The sequence below is a fragment of the Poromitra crassiceps genome, assembly GCF_964638095.1.
Source record: "Poromitra crassiceps genome assembly, chromosome: 18".
Classification (NCBI taxonomy): domain Eukaryota; kingdom Metazoa; phylum Chordata; class Actinopteri; order Beryciformes; family Melamphaidae; genus Poromitra; species Poromitra crassiceps.
This window is the reverse complement of record NC_139636.1, coordinates 30,466,336-30,483,164: the sequence shown is the minus strand read 5'-3', so window position 1 is coordinate 30,483,164 and position 16,829 is coordinate 30,466,336. Positions and strand designations below refer to the sequence as shown.

Below are 16,829 nucleotides of genomic sequence, written 5' to 3'. Positions count from 1 at the left end.
CACACACACACACACACACACACACACACGCGTGCACTAACCAAAGAGGTCTTTTGGTAGGCTTGACCAGGTGCGAGCCTTGCCAGACGAGCTTCATAATTAGCTTTCAGCTTCTGGTTCATGCGTGATGCTTCCTCTATGGGGGTCAGCTCCCTATGCATGTGCACGCACGCACGCACGCACACGCGCACACACACACACACACACACACACACACACACACACACACACACACACACACACACACACACAGGCAGACAAACAGACAGACAGAACGACAGACAGACAGACAGAACATTACTGAAGGGGAGATTTCTCACAAGAGCTATATATAGATATATATAGATCTACAGTATATAGATCTACAGTATATAGATCTCTACAGAATATAGATCTACAGTATATAGATCTCTACAGTATATAGATCTCTACAGTATATAGATCTCTACAGTATATAGATCTACAGTATATAGATCTCTACAGTATATAGATCTACAGTATATAGATCTCTACAGTATATAGATCTCTACAGTATATAGATCTACAGTATATAGATCTCTACAGTATATAGATCTCTACACTACAGTATATAGATCTACAGTATATAGATCTACAGTATATAGATCTCTACAGTATATAGATCTACAGTATATAGATCTCTACAGTATATAGATCTCTACAGTATATAGATCTACAGTATATAGATCTCTACAGTATATAGATCTACAGTATATAGATCTCTACAGTATATAGATCTACAGTACATAGATCTCTACAGTATATAGATCTACAGTATATAGATCTACAGTATATAGATCTCTACAGTATATAGATCTACAGTATATACATCTCTACAGTATATAGATCTCTACAGTATGTGGAATATAGCAACGCTCGCACTCCACGATCAACACAAACAGCAGCCCTTACTTTCTGCTGCTGTCCTCCTGTGACTGCACGGTCTGCAGTCTCTGGAAGACCTCGGGGGGCAGGAAAGGGGAGGGCTCCCCGTCGCCCTCCGACAGCACCCTCCGGTGGCCAGGCTTCGACAGGCCGCCTGCTTTAGGCCCCGCCTCCATAGGGAGGTCAGATGGAACGACTGTGACAAAGGCAGAAGAAAAGAGGAGCAGGGCTCAAGGCAGATATATTGACAGGGACCCTTCTCTCTCTCTGTGTGTGTGTGTGTGTGTGTGTGTGTGTGTGTGTGTGTGTGTGTGTGTGTGTGTGTGTGCGTGCGTGCGTGCGTGTGTGTGTGTGGAAAAGTGAATGTTATCAAAATGATTCATGTCCTGATTAAACTCCAATGCTCGCTCCAAGCACTCCCACTAGATCTCCCACAAACAATGTGATGGGCTATCATGCAAGGCATTCTTATGGATGGACACACACGCACGCACGCACACACACGCGTGCGCGCACACACACACACACACACACACACACACACACACACACACACACACACACACACACACACACACACACACACACACACACACACACACACACACACACACACACAACTACAGCTTTCTTGAGAACTTCTTATCCAAAGAAGCAATAGCTTCGGGGTCCACAACGGGGTCTAACCCATGGGTCTAACCCAAACCCTGATTCATATTTTTAATGTCTATCATGTCTGCTAACATCAGTAGATTAGCGATAGCTAAGTAACTAACCGTGGACTGTCATGGGTGAAAAATTGTGACCACGATGCAGGTAATTTATTTTGATAGTATTTTGATGTCTCTTATTGTGTTGTGATGTTATGGAAAGATTATGGAAAGGGGAGAGGGAAAAAAAAAGACAAACCAGCTAAACATTTGTTAATTTTGATTTAGGACCCTGAGGGCATGCTCCAAGAAGTGATGATCTGTTTCTAAAAGCGATGCTTATGATTGGCTAGAGCGTATTCACCATTGTTCTCATGTGCTTTATGATTGGCTAGAGCGTATTCACCATTGTTCTCATGTGCTTTATGATTGGCTGGAGCGTATTCACCATTGTTCTCAGGTGCGGCGGCAGCGGGAGGGAGGTGGAGACCTCCCGAGTGGACGGGCGAAGGGGAAGCGGAGAGGTCGGGCAGGTCATCTCTCCTCTCTATAAAGGACTTGGCCCGCTCCAGGCACTGCTCAGCCAGTCGCAGCATCCGCTCCACCTCCACCACCACCATCTCCTTCTCCTCTGAGGAAGAAGAGGAAGACAGAGGGAATGAGGGAAAGTAATGTTTGGAGAAAGGGTCTTCCTAGGGGATTTGTCTCTATCAAGGTAATCTCCTGACGTTTCAGGTCTGATAGAATTTGCTGGAGTAACAGTCAAGCATATATATATATATATATATATATATATATATATATATATATATATATATATATATATATATTATATATATATATGTATATATATATATATATATATATATATATATATATATGTATATATATAGTGTTCCAGTGGATTAGTTCAGTTGTGGTCAAATCAATCAATATGTCGGTAGAGCGGGCAATTCTGGGCAAGCGCTGCCACCCACCCTATTAGTAATAGTAATAACTTTATAAAGACTGACTGAGATTGCAATCAGGCATTCAGCCACTGTTTTGCTATGCAGACCATAATGTTAACTGTCATAAGTTTAGACGCTTTTAAATTTAAAACATAGTCTAAACATATAGTAATGGCCTGACCTCGATGGATCAAATTCACAGATCTTACTTTGCGATACAGCTTCCTCCAAAAGTACATGTGAAATGTGGTTTATCGTCCTCAAGTATTCACAGTAGGCTTCCTGCAGAGAGAGAAAGCATGATGTTATATATTGTTATATAACACACATCCACAATACAAAATGCCACCATCATGATTAGGTTCCAGTTGTAAACTTGACATGCAGACAATCCTCGAACACGTTGGACGGTGGAAGTGTGACCAAGTCTCAAAGTGCTATTGAAGTCTCACGCTGCTTAGTGGGTTGTCTATATGCCCAATATTAATATATAATAACATAATATAATACAGGGTTCATACAGACATTACAAAACGAAATTCAATGAATAAATTCAATATTTAATAAGCTGATTCACAAGGGGTCATGTTATAGCAGGTGTGTGCGGCGGGACGTTCTTTCAAGACAACGGCACGAGAGCGACGTCATCATGCAATACTATATTTCCGTTATTGTGTTTGTTGCAAAAAGCAAAATACACCGTTATGAAGAAGAGACTTTCGGAGTTGACCGCCTGTATCACTGTTTACGTGTGACAGTGACAGTGTGATTTTTTTTTTTGAGTTCTTTATTGATAATGAATACACAGTATATACAACATACATATATACATACACAGGCCCACCATTATCAAAAGGATAAAAACGCAATAAAGCTGACAGCTTATTTCCATTGCGGTCCTCGTGGTGATATGTGGTGGAAATGAGCCATTAGTAGTGGAGTGATCACATAAACAATACCTCCGCCCCCTCCCCCTTTCCGTCTGTTTACCAGACAGACCAGGCTATTTCCTATGCTTTTAACATTGTACCGCAGCCAGCTCCGAAGCCGGATATCCTCCTACCTTATGTCTGTTCCCTGCGTCCAGCTGGATGGCTAGTTTGGCCATTTTCATGGCATTTTGAAGGGGCGACACGCCACTGTCTGAACCAGATGCAGCCATCGCTTAGTCCGGATATGACGTGGTGAAGAGCCAAAGTCAAAGTCACGCCGGCCCGCCACTTGTTTTGGTCCGAGTCAAATGTTATGGTCTCCCCTGATTCTAAATATAAGCTGAATCGCTTGGTTTGACTGAGTAAAACCATTTGTATGAACATTTTGCGACAAAATGTCTATGGAAAAAAGAATGGCGGATGAAATCCCTTGTTTCCTTCTGCCGAAGGCGCAAGAGGGAGTGACTTTGGCACTGCTCTATTTTGGCAATTTCTCACATTTTCGAAGGGTGGCGCTACATTTATTTCCCCTCGCATTTCTTCTCCATTACCACTTCCGGGTTTACATTACCACTTCCGGGTTTCAATGTTTACAACTGGGCGCCGCTAAGTTCTCACATATTTTCCTGGCTGGTTCAAAAACATCATTTTTGTGCCAAAAACAACATGCATTGCAAGTGCTAAGATTTGCATACATTCACGGTAGGATTGTGCATGCCATAAAACTCTAACGTTAATATAATAACTTTCAGTAGCCAGTAAATAACGTCAATCTAATTCGGCAAGCTAATGTTAGCTAGCAAATGTATTAGGCAGCTTGTTAAACAAGCTAACGTCAACGTCGATTTTGTAGCGTTAATTTATTTTTTGTTTTTATTGCAACCCCCTAATTAGCACTCCAGGTAGCCTTTTTATGTAACGTATTGCTGTGAGTTTTTTCTGATTTCCGTTTAACTTCCATGTAGTTTTAATTATTGCAGTGATTTGATATGTGATATCAGGTCATACAATTCGAACTGATTCCCTGCACCACAAGAAAAAGAGCCAAGCAAGTGGAGTGCATGTTGTCTTCTACTCACACAAAGAGCCACCAGCTAAATGCTGGTAAAACATGCAAGTGGCTGATAGATTTGTTACACTCACTAGCAAACTAGTCACCTTTTGATCACAAAAGAGGAACCTTTTTCACTCTCCATGAGTTTGCAGGTGGTAAAATGTAATTACTAGCCATTTGGCCAGTGGAGAAAAAAGTTAATTTTGCACCAGTGTGATTATGTTCTTTTAACTGTTAACCTTGTCATCACCTGCACATTTTTACATTTGTCTTGTTAAAATCAGGTGTAAATGTCATCATCAATGATGGAGAATTGTGTTGTGGCAGCAGCAAATAGTTAAAAAGATATGCATGACAATCAAGTAAAAAGTTATAGTAACATACAGCTGACAAGTAACATGTAAGGTGGTAAAAAATACATGATAGCTTTATGGTGTATGGTACAGAGTGTATGCAAAATAGCAACAGTAACTAGAACTAAAACTAACTTGAGACAAAGAAAAAAAAACTAATATTGCACAATATGAAAATATAGGCTACCTAAAACGTGAAAATTGTTAAATTAATTACGTTGATCAAATAATTGTTTATTATTAATAATAATAATAAGAACTTAGATTTCTATTCTTGCACAAAATCTATAAATTTAAGCACTTTCAATGACCCGTGTCTATGTCTATTTTCAAACACTTTCAAGTCCTTGATTTTTTCTCAAATTCACAAACTTTCAAGGATTTGAAGGCCCCGTGGGAACCCTGTTTAATTGAAGATGAAGAAGAAAGGCAAACGTTCGCGGTTGCCTGATGCTTCACGACCGTCAAGCAGGACCGAGCTGGGCGAAGTCAGCAAGGTCAAGAAGCCGTCTGGAAACAGAGGGAGACCCCGGAAGACCGTCCCCGTAGCCCCCCCGACGATAGGTAGCCCCTATCATGATAAAGGTCCCACAAACAAAACTGCAAGGTCAGACTTGACTGCTACAGCTGCTGACAACACGCAAAAACATCGGAAGACAAGGTCGAAATCTTCAGGTTGGTGTGGCACATGTTTGGCTCAGTATTAGTGTGGCGTTTTTATGTATGGTGAGAAGAACAGCACACCAAACTCCATGAAATAATTTTGTCAGATTCAGTTTTCCTTGTTCATCTGCATTCACCCCTCACAAAACACCAGTCAATACCTTTTCTGAATTGTTAGCTTCCACTGATGAATTCGGCATGCATATAATCTATATATCTGTTATATATCTCTATGGTTCTTCCACCAAAAATGCAAGGCTGGTAGCAAAGACTGGGAACCAATTCTAAAGATTTGATTGAAATACAATGCTGCTTGGAGGATAAAATATGCTGAATCGAGGAGTAGCTCCTAACGATACATTAAGGTCTCAAGTCATGTTCGGTTTCATGTTTCATGTTTGCCAGAAGCAAGGCCACATTCAATTTCCAGATTTTTTAATGGAGTTTAGCTTAATAAATCGTAAATGGACTCTATTTATATAGCACTTTTCTAGTCTACCGACCACTCAAAGTGCTTTACAACACATTCATACACGGATGGCGGCAAGCTACCACGCAGGGTGCTGGGAGTGGGACAACACATCGGGAGCAATTTGGGGTTCAGTGTCTTGCCCAAGGACACTTCGGCATGCGGACTGGAGGAGCCGGGGATCGAACCACCAACCCTCTGATTAGTGGACGACCCGCTCTACCTCCTGAGCCTCAGCCGCCATACTCTCTATGTGAGAGCGAAAGGCAAATGGGGACTACCTCAGTACTACTGTAGATCCTTAATGAGTCTGTCATTTACATTTATCTCAAACGTTTGGTGAAGTTGTTGATGTTGCACCTTACACTTTTATTCAAACTAGGATATGAAAGCATTAATAATCCAATCAGGCTTGTTGTTCATGGTGTTAGGCAGACATTATTAAGAGGAAACCCTTACCTACCACTGTAACTTGTTCATGGTGTTAGGCAGACATTATTAAGAGGAAACCCTTACCTACCACTGTAACTTGTTCATGGTGTTAGGCAGACATTATTAAGAGGAAACCCGTACCTACCACTGTAACTTGTTCATGGTGTTAGGCAGACATTATTAAGAGGAAACCCGTACCTACCACTGTAACTTGCACTATATTTCCCACCCTCTGCCTGTCAGTTGTTTACCTTTTTTATCCTCTTATTCTTCTTACTTGTCAAAGTTTTCTTCCAGCCCAGGACACACGTTGAATAAATGTATTCTTGCCCTGTGACCTAGACCAGAGGTTCTCAAATGTTTTTCAGCCAAGGACCCCTTACAAGATAGAAAATATACCGGGGACCCCCTCATTCTGATTTGTAATTTTGGGCTAAGCTTAATTGTTCCACGGTAACGTGCTTGACTTTTAATTTGATAGGTTTGTTATTAGAATGTAATCCATTAACCATTTTAGATTTAAAGCATAAACTATTTTCGTTGAACTATGAAGATTTTGCAAAATATATACGGTATATATATATATATATATTTATTACATTACATTTACATTACGTCATTTAGCAGACAATTTGTTTTATCCAAAGTGACTTACAATATCACAATTTGTCAACAGTACAGAAAACCACTATGCAACACAATCAATGACAGCAAAGATATTTTGATAGACTAGCACCATGTAGGAAGTAGTTTGTAGCATTTTATTAAAAAAAAAAAAAAAAAAATTTTTACTTGAAAACTTTTCGCAGACCCCCTGGCAGGACCCCTGGGGGTCCGCGGACCCCCATTTGAGAACCACTGACCTAGACTCATGATAAGATGAACCTCCTTACACTCAAGGTAGCCTACTATACTTGTTGTCCTATAGACCAAATCAGCGGGATGTTTACATTTACTTCCGGGTACCCCTGAGGTCCACACATTATAATGGCGGTGGACGGCACAAACTGACGTGTTGAAGACAAAAACAGACAAAGAAGACAAAAATGGTTCGTCTGTGTTGTGTTGTTGTTTAATATCATTCATAACAACACTTTCACTAACGTTAGTGGAGACCAGACTAGCTAATTTACCTGTTGGACCAGACTAGAGTAGACTTGAAGCTAAATTAAATTGACGTGGCGTCAGTAGCTCTGTCTGTACCAGGCTCTTTCTAGCCGAGAAGAGCCTGGTGACGCGAGGTTACTCTGTCTGTAACGTAAAAAAACTGCGAGTTTGACAGACAAACAAACGTTATTAGCTAGCTAACACTACATAAAACAAACACAGAAGAAAGGCTAGATACGTCGGACAAGCATGTTTACCAACCGTTTAACCATTTAAATTGAAAGTAGTCGGCCGAAAACAGCGAGAGGGTTTGACAGCATTTATTTGACAACACGCACATTTAAACCTGCCGCCTTCCCCAAGTGGTACCCGGAAGTAAATTTGTTTACATGGTGACGTCACGGTGATTTGGTCTATGGAGAGCCACCAGAAGCCCCTCTACCCCATTTTGGGTCCCGAGTTACAGTTTTAAGAATCTATTTTCTGTTCCGGCAGGCAGACTATCTACTGTCCCCTGCAGGCTATGCCATGGGAAGTTCTCGCCGCGCAGCCTGCGACACGCCTTCAACAAGACGTGGCCTCAGGATTCGGCTGATATCGGCGACGATGAGTCGGACGCGGCGGCCCGGTCGCCCCGTTTGTTCCACACAGACTTCCAGCGGTTGGTCGGGGTGCCGCTGGACCGTGACCCGCAGCTCTCCGAGTTCATCTGTAAGAAATGCCATGCCAAGTTCTACAAGTGTCACGGGATCCTGCTCAGGTTCCTGCAGACAGTCAACCTCCCACCAGCTGGTGATGATGAGAGCGCCCGAGGCCGGTGAGTCTGAAGGAGAAAACTGTTGCAGGCTTATATGCTGATATCTTCCAGGTAGATCATCTGCAGCCGTTGGCAACTACTTGTTTCTGTTTCAGGAAGAATGCAAAGTGTCCACAGTCTTCGGTGAACCATGGGTCAACAAGTAAGTGATGGCATCTCTTCATCTTCATCTTTGCTATTATGACAGTTATAGATCATTTTCACCAGGGATGCACGATGAGGGATAACAGGCCGATAAAATGACGCTTTAATTCTGCCCAAATGCTCGATGACTAAAATGCTTCGCTAAATATTTAACTAAATACATAGTTTTGTTTGAAAGAAAATGTTACATAAATAAAAAGCAAATATGTCATGTTTTACATGACTTAAGTTGAAGTAGTTTTCTTATTTTGCTCTGTGAATGTGTTCATTTTGAAAAGCATTGTATTGATGTCTGCATCTGCCCAGTGGGCATAATTTAATAATGTGTTAATTCCACTGGAGGAAAGACTTCATGTTCTCTGAAATTAGGTGGGGGGGGGAATTGTGCATATATATATATATATACAGAATATATATATATATATATATATTTATATATATCCACATCAGCAATCGGCCAAGAGTTGAAAAATATTGGATATTGGCAGAAAATCCAATATTGTGCTTCCCTACTTTTCACTGAACTCTCCCATCATGTCTGCCATTCTAATGAGTTATTCTAACTGTCTTCTCTGTTCCAGCGCCGCCATCCATTAGCTCAGACCCCGAGTGCCTCCAGAGCCTTGTGTCCTGGGCTCACCACCACGGAGAGGCCTGCCGCTCCTGTCCTGACCTGAAGGAGGTGCTGGAGGGCCGGTGCTGGGGCTCCGTCAGGGCCGTGTGGGGCTGCGTGGACGGGCACAGCTACACTATGGACACTCACAGCAGAAAGCCAGCAAGCGCTAGCAGCGGCCTGCTCAGGAGTGGCAACGACGGCGGTGCGATCTCTGAGGGGGAGGAGGAGGAGCTAAGGACCCCAGCGGGAAGCCCAACCGGTCTGGCCCAGCCGAGACCAGCTGCAGTCACACCGGAGACCCAGAGCTCTGCCCTGATCCACGGAACCGCCGATGCTGAGGGTGAGAGGCAAAGGAGTCCATTCCTCAGCAGCACAGCTGTTCCAAAACGGTTCCATGCCAAGACCCCCAAATAGCATTAGCCTTTGGCCGCAGCCCCTCTATTGCAAGAAGAAAGAAACCACAGTACTATTGAAAATGTCAAAAATCACATCCATACGTCAGAATATATTCCCTTACCTTTATTAATGTAACCTAATATTTACATTTGTATCTTAAATCTTTTCTAATTTTTTGGCTCGTGGTTTCTCCTAAACCAGAGTTTGCGGGCGGTGCGGAGGCAGCGTCTCCTGCTTCCGGTCAGCTGGAGGACAGGACCGCCGACAGTGACCTTTCTGACGGGTGAGTCAGTCACCCTAACCGCTATACAGCTCATCTTCCTAAATACCTTCTCATCACCCCCAACCTCAGTCACTAGTCATTCTTAGCAGATATATAGCTGGAGAGCTATCAGCCCGCACACTCACCGGATAATTTAAAGTCTTAGGTGCACGGCACAAGAGTTTCTTGAAGCAAATAGAGAAGGAGCCAGCACTCAGAAAGTCCTTTTGAGGGTTTTTATTCCTGTTGCACCACAACGTACGCGTTTCAGCGATAGCGAACGCTGACGAAGGCTATCGCTGAAACGCGTACGTTGTGGTGCAACAGGAATAAAAACCCTCAAAAGGACTTTCTGAGTGCTGGCTCCTTCTCTATTTGCTACTAGTCATTCTTAACCTTGTCAAAGTAGGCAAAAGCGGATCCCAGATAGCTGCCAGTTGGTTCTCAGGGACTTGAGTGTCTCCATCTGTACAACAGAGATCATGCCCACAGCCACACCTGAAAAGAAGGTGGAGAGGAGGATTTCCATTCCTTCAGAATGAGTCTTTTGGCGACAGTTGTCCCCGGTGTCAGAGATTGTTGCACAGCTGTAGGGAAGTTCAGAGAGGACTCCCGAGCAGCCGAAGATGGCGAGTTCAGCCTCTGGCTGTAGGGTTATCTTGTAGGCCTTAGAGTACCAATCAAATATTTTGGCCCAGAATCCCGTTGATGAAGGGCAGAACCAGAAGTCATGAGATAGTTCCCTCTGACACCTGGCACCTGTCACACAGTGGTGAGACAGAAGGGAAGATCCTGTGTAGTTTATGTTTGGAGTAGTGAAGACGGTGAGCAACTTTAAATTGGATCAGCTGGTGTCTGCTATTAACTGAGCAGAGTTGTACCACAGACAGACTCCATTCCCAGATAATGTCAGATAAATCAATACCAAGTTCCCCCTGCCACGCTTGAGCATCTTTTTCTTGATCTTAGGACCCGGGTCACAACCTGGGACAGATGCATGACAATTAGCATAACAAATTCACACTTGAATCAACCCTGGTCCGCCAGGTCCGGTCGCCAAGCCAAATCTGGCAACCTGGGTTAACCCTTTCATACCCAAATCAACCTGGGAATAACCCTGGTTGGACCCGTGATGTGAAGGGGGGTAAGAGTACTACCTTAAATATGATGCAGTTTGATTGATTATATATTTATTCTAGAATTGATTGATGCTACACTGGTCGTCTGTAGGAATACCTGCATTTATTCTGATTGATCTGATTCCACACAAGTGCATGAACGTTTTATTATCATCCTGGATTTCATTGGCGAGTTTTACTGTCTCATGATGGTCGACATGTTTCAGAGGCTTTTCCACCCTCACAAGAATCTAATTCTGGGGGGAAAATAACACTTTTGTAAAATATCTTGAATATTAGCACAAAACTTCAGCTATCAAGCTTAACAATCTTGACAAATCCATACAGGCAATAGATCCTTATTGTTTGCATTGTGGTTTGATGACAGGACGTTAAAGCTTGGGTGTGTGTGTCCACAGAGCCGTGTCCATCGAGGACGAGTTTGAGGAGAGCAGGAAGAGCGGCGTCTCAGATGACGAGCTCTTCCAGCCGTACCCAGAGAAGAGGTGGGTAGAAACGTGTTGCCTTTAGCCATCCCTCCTAACATAGTAGAGATCCTCATGAAAATCAATGTGGGCTTTGAGCTCAGGATGCTTCCTCTCCTCTCCTCTCCTCTCCTCCTCTCCTCTCCTCTCCACAGGCCACGCAGGGCGAGCGTCCCCAACAAGAGACGAAGACGAAGCCCCAAGGCCCCGGAAGAGTCCAAAGTCAAGAAGAAACCTGGACCCAAGCCCGGCTGGAAGAACCAGTTCAAACCTAAAGGGTACATAGTGGGGGTGGGGGAAAAAATCGATACACCACAGTATCGCGATATTTTGCCTGACGATATCGTATCGATATTTGGACGCCAAATATCGATATTGCAAAAAAAAAAAAAATTTTTTTTTTTTTTTTTTTGCAGGCCATGCCAGGCCACCGGGCTACTATAAACTTTAGTTCCAAGGCCAGCAGTAAACAAACGGTAGCATATTTTCATTTTGTTTTAACAGTAACAGTTTTGTCATAACAGTCATTTACAAATTCCCCAGTTACTGAATGGGCTGCACAAAATGTTTTGTGTAAGTGAAGTGAAGTTGCAAAAACTACATAAGTACAGTAGTCCACACACACATCCAGTTAAGGTGGACTGTAAGTAGACTGTAACAAACAGTTCAGTTTGTCAGGTGCATGCAACTATGACATGACTTTATGAAAGTTGTTGGTCTGTCTACTTGACAATGTTGCTGCAATAAAATGGTTGAAGTCGGATGTACAGACTGAAAAATTGTTCTTATATAAACCAGATGTTGACAAAGTTTTCCTTTGGGGACATCATTTGCAGTTGAAAAAGTAAGAAATCGCAATATATCGAAATATCGCAATATTCAATATATCGCAATATCGATATATCGCAATATCGAAAATATCGCAGTATCGCAATACTATCGTATCGTGACTCAAGTATCGTTTCAGTATCGTATCGTGGGCATCTGGTGATTCCCACCCCTAGTACATAGAGACCCTAACCCTACATAGAGATGCTCAACATGAATCTAATTCACCACTAGGAGAAGGATGAATTCTGGAGCGCACACACAATTTCAGCAATTTATTGTGGTGCAAACAGACAGTGTCTTCCTCTGAATCGATTCTGATTCATAATAATAATAAATGAATGTCATCTTTTTTCACTTCCAGTCACTGAGCCTCCCCTGAATCTGCTAGGAGCCCCCCTGGGGAGGCCCACTTCCCTGGTCTACGGTATTAACAGGGCCGCCGCTACCTACACGCGCACCGTGCGTAGGGCAGCAAGTGCTGCGAGGGGCACCATGACACGGTCAAACAGACAGACGGTGGATGCCCCGCAGTTTGGCTGTAATGCCCCTAAAATGAACTCTCCACACGGCCAGTTTGGTATTCCCCGTTTTGAACTGGCCACAGCGCCCCTCAAAAGAAAGTTGTGTGGATCTCCTCGTTGACGCAGCTAGACAGGGAAGAGAACAGCCAAAGATCTCACAGGAGCAGAGAGCAGATAGACCTCTCACTCAGATTCCAAAACAAAAGTGTGTGCAGCGACCAAAGGTTGCACAGCGGGAAGTTTCCCAAACCTACAAATCAGTCACTTAAAAATATTACGCTTAGTGCAGCAGCGGCGCTGGGTATTAACAAAGTCATCATGTGTTTCCATTCTCAGAGAGGAGCTACCCAATATCTACAAGTGTCCATATCAGGGCTGCACAGCTGTGTACCGAGCTCCGGATGGTTTGAAGGTCAGAATATACAGTCTTATACAGGGGCTGATACTATTTCTTCCATTGAAGCATTTCTCTGTTATTCAAGAAAATCAACTTTACCTTCTGCCTTTTTAACATAATAGACGTTTAACGTTGACGTGAGGTATCTCTAGCTCAGTCATTTTTGTTCAGTGACTCTATACGAGTCACCATCACCAAACATACAGTTCTGTAAAAGTAATGGATGAAATTGGTATTCACTATTCAGTAGGTATTGTCTGATATTTTAACCGTAGGAGGTATTCACACCTGGCTCGTTTGGGAGCATTTGTGAGAACGTGATCCGACCTCGAGCCGACATAACTGCAGGAAGGCACTTTTGTCCTGACAGGCATTCATTATACGTAATACTCGAGTCTCTGATAGTAATAGCAGAAGCTGCGAGGGTCAAATTACCAGAGAATGTTTTTTTATCGGTGGTTAGGCAAATCACTCGCTCCCTCTCTCCTTGCATATCTGACGTACAATGTAGGCCTATCCAATACACACTCACACATCCTTATGTTATCAAATCTCTGGGAATTATTTTTTTCCGCCATGGGAGGCTATTATCAGAGTCGTGGGGCAATCCGGGAGGTTTGGCCACCCTATCTGGACCATTTGATTTGTGGCTGTTTGACCACAAACGAACCAAGGCACAAATGCAACCCCTGAATTGGAATGAGCAAATTCCCTTGGTAACGAGCCATGCAAATGACTCGTTTTGACATCTGGTGGATTTTTCAGAAGCACATCAAGGAGCACCATGAGGAGATGAGAGAGCGACCCTGCCCTCATCCTGGCTGCAACAAGGTCTTCATGATCGACCGTTACCTGCAGCGACACGTCAAGCTCATCCACACCGGTAAGGTCAAATGTCACACCACATCTCTGGGGCTTTCAGTTGCACTTGGGGCACAGCGACTGTTTTTTGGGGGATTGAAGATTGAAGCTGTCAATAGCGGTCTAGCTTCCCCCCCCCCAATATTTTAAGTAATAATCTGACATTTTCATATTGATCTGTTTGTCACCTGTGTTTCCAGAGGACAGGAACTATATCTGTGATCAGTGTGGTCAAACCTTCAAGCAGAGGAAACACCTTTCTGTTCACCAGATGCGCCACTCAGGGGCCAAACCACTCCAGTGAGTAGACCTACTGATGATTCTATTGCTACTCAGCCATGGTGTTAGTACTATACATTTAAAATGATTAAGACAACCAGAGTTTGCCTTTTCCTCCTCTGCCCTTTCATTCTTATTTTCACAAGAGCAGAGCACTACATGCTCAGAAGTTTGTCTTTAAAGTCGAGCTGAACCCAAAAATGACTTTTCTTTTCTTTTAGTTCAAATACCTGGGTATTCAGTGCACCTATTTAATAATCACAACAATCTAATTTCTTTAGTTTTTCACACTTTTTCACATCAAAAGTTCGTTTTTCAAGATTTCATTGATAATTTACAGTTTGCTGACGTCACCTAGTACTCTCAAATTTCTACCCCATTTCAACCAATCATTTCACGACATGCAGCTGTCAATCAAATCTTCATTTCAGGATCATTTTCTCTTCCAAATGAAGGGGAAAATGGCGCCTAGTGCCTGTCATCTGGCAGAGTTTCTAGCCCATAAACTAACTACTAACTTCAGCAATTATGCAAACTAAATCAAACGGTGATGTCTAAGAATACAAAGAAATGTAACTGGCTCGTTAAAACACGCATTCCAGGAATATTATTTACATTTATAATGATAATGGCGCGCGCCTCCGAGCCTGACAGCCTCCCTGGCTGTCAGGGGTCATCTCGGAGATTCCAGGCGGGCGGGCAGCACCTATGGATCGGATTGTCCGCTCGCTCCGCACGAAGCCGGTGGGTGCCTGGTACTCTGCGGATCCCACTCGTGTATCATGACAACAGGCTGAATCCCACTCAATTTGGGGGTGGAACACGCCAGGATTGGCCAATGCCAAAGCCAGTCCTCAGAATTGTCAAATCAAATCATCGACACGTAACGCACACATATATGGTCCGCCTCTCAATTCGTTTTCAGTGTCCGACGCTCGCACTGGTGCATTCCGTGCCGGTTCACTTCGACTTTAAGCTAAATTATGGTCAGATTCAAGATGTTTGTCGTCACTCCAGTTGCACAGGAGAGCCTATATATTACAAAGCCAACATGTCCTCCAAACTCAGACGACCAATGAGGTCGTAATACTGCAATACGATTGGGGCCACAACCATGAGCTCTGTCTTTTTGCTGTTGACTTTCAGTAGGTTAGTTGTCATCCAGGTTTTGATGGCATCAATGGAGGCAGTCATTCAGCTCAGCCGTCTTTTCCAACCTCTTCCAGGTGCGAGGTGTGCGGCTTCCAGTGTCGCCAGCGGGCGTCGCTGAAATACCACATGACCAAACACAAGGCGGAGGCCGACCTGGAGTTTGCCTGCCTGCTGTGCGCCAAGCGCTTTGAGAAGGCCCACAACCTCAACGTCCACATCTCCATGGTGCACCCACTCACTCAGGCAGAGTCCCAGCGAACAGCAGAGACCTCCAGAGACATCCCCACCATCACACTGACCGGGGAACTGGTTCAGCCGGACGAAGACAGATGACACCTGGGAGAGTGATCCGATGTCTGTCTCTCGCGGGGCGCCGCCAGGGTCCAAAATTGACGTTTTTATCCACCGGCCAAAATGGCTCGTGAATGTTCACATTTGACCAGATGACCATTGTTTTTTTTGGCCGGTGAGTGAAACAAATGTACCAGCAGCCACTTGCATATTTTACCAGCATGTGGCTCATGCTAATTTTGGACCCTGGGCGTCACATGACACAACTAGTATGTTCAAGTTGGTCTGCTTTCCAAGGCAAGGCTACAATTTGTAGTTTGTTCATTGGGTTGCTGGACTGGGATTGAGGCTGTGGCTCTTTCCAACAGATGACAGTGTTTAGCACAGGTTTAATGATATCACTTTGTTATGGGTCTGATGGAAACGTGATTTTGCACTTCCTGGAGAAAACAAGGCTTCTGTAGCACTGACTGACGAGTCGACAGTTATGGGGATAGTTTGTTTTTTGTGGGATGTAACCGTTTCCTACTGTACTTAACCAGAATCACGCAGTTTGAAGGAATGGTTAGCTTAGCTCAATTGCTGAAAGTGAGGGGGATCAAGTAGTACGGTAGTTCCTGGCAAACATCCTACTTCCTAATTGGAAAAATCTATTTGATCAGTACTGTCATAATTCCCAAGTCGGAAATTCAGGAATCTTGTCTGAGCTGCAGGCCATTTGAGCTCAATTTTGTTCCACCTATAATACTTCCATAATTAAGTAGGAAACCCCACCAAAAACCAAACTATCACTTTAATATGTATGGAATATGGATTTAGATGAAGCAAGATGTTTTTGTTTGATAGGCGATATATACAGTAGCAGACCCTGGTGAAGCTGTTTGTACCCTACATTAATGCTGTTGTAAATTCTATAATGTAATATTCTCATCGTGCAAATTGATGTGCAGAATGACTCAAAAACATGCATTTTCTTTTTAATGTTACATACTGAAAATGTTTTTATTAAGTTATTACATTACAATGCAAAGTACTAAAGGGCTTATATATACACCTGTATAATATAGACATTTAAGTCCTGTGTGCGTTATGTACAAGATGACTTGTAAATAAAGTGTGGATATGTTTTTACAAAGCTGGCTATCA

At 43.3% G+C, this 16,829-nt stretch overlaps 3 protein-coding genes across 4 annotated transcripts in view; 1 reads left to right on the top strand and 2 right to left on the bottom strand.

Annotated features, from left to right (window-relative positions):
• Positions 1–2,032, bottom strand: part of LOC310793308 (VPS9 domain-containing protein 1-like) — a 39,263-nt gene extending 37,231 nt beyond the window's left edge. The window contains exons 1-3 of the mRNA XM_083655106.1: positions 2,002–2,032; positions 931–1,099; positions 42–153 (exon numbers count right to left, since the gene is read on the bottom strand). Of these exons, the coding sequence (XP_083511232.1) occupies positions 42–153; positions 931–1,079 (261 nt within the window). The 5' untranslated portion in view covers positions 1,080–1,099; positions 2,002–2,032. The remainder of the gene's footprint in view (positions 1–41; positions 154–930; positions 1,100–2,001) is intronic.
• Positions 1,880–3,677, bottom strand: LOC310793077 (VPS9 domain-containing protein 1-like; the record flags this gene model as incomplete). Its single annotated transcript, XM_083654822.1, has 3 exons — positions 3,567–3,677; positions 2,713–2,785; positions 1,880–2,184 (listed from the first exon to the last, which is right to left on the bottom strand). The coding sequence occupies exons 1-3, from the start codon at positions 3,663–3,665 to the stop codon at positions 1,880–1,882; spliced, it is 477 nt and encodes a 158-aa protein (XP_083510948.1). The 5' UTR covers positions 3,666–3,677.
• A 346-nt stretch (positions 3,678–4,023) lies between these two features.
• On the top strand, positions 4,024–16,826 carry znf276 (zinc finger protein 276; the record flags this gene model as incomplete). 2 transcript variants are annotated; one of them, XM_083655139.1, is made up of 12 exons in its annotated part: positions 4,024–4,137; positions 5,222–5,517; positions 8,009–8,330; positions 8,426–8,472; positions 9,056–9,430; positions 9,688–9,769; positions 11,286–11,372; positions 11,507–11,629; positions 13,040–13,115; positions 13,866–13,983; positions 14,162–14,261; positions 15,467–16,826. In XM_083655139.1, exons 2-12 carry the CDS (start codon positions 5,259–5,261, stop codon positions 15,723–15,725), a joined length of 1,848 nt encoding a protein of 615 aa, XP_083511265.1. In that variant the 5' UTR covers positions 4,024–4,137; positions 5,222–5,258. The 2 variants fall into 2 exon arrangements, with proteins under 2 accessions (XP_083511265.1, XP_083511266.1); XM_083655140.1 differs by lacking the exon at positions 11,507–11,629 and having other exon boundaries at positions 15,467–15,725.
• Between the last annotated feature and the right edge of the window lie 3 nt (positions 16,827–16,829).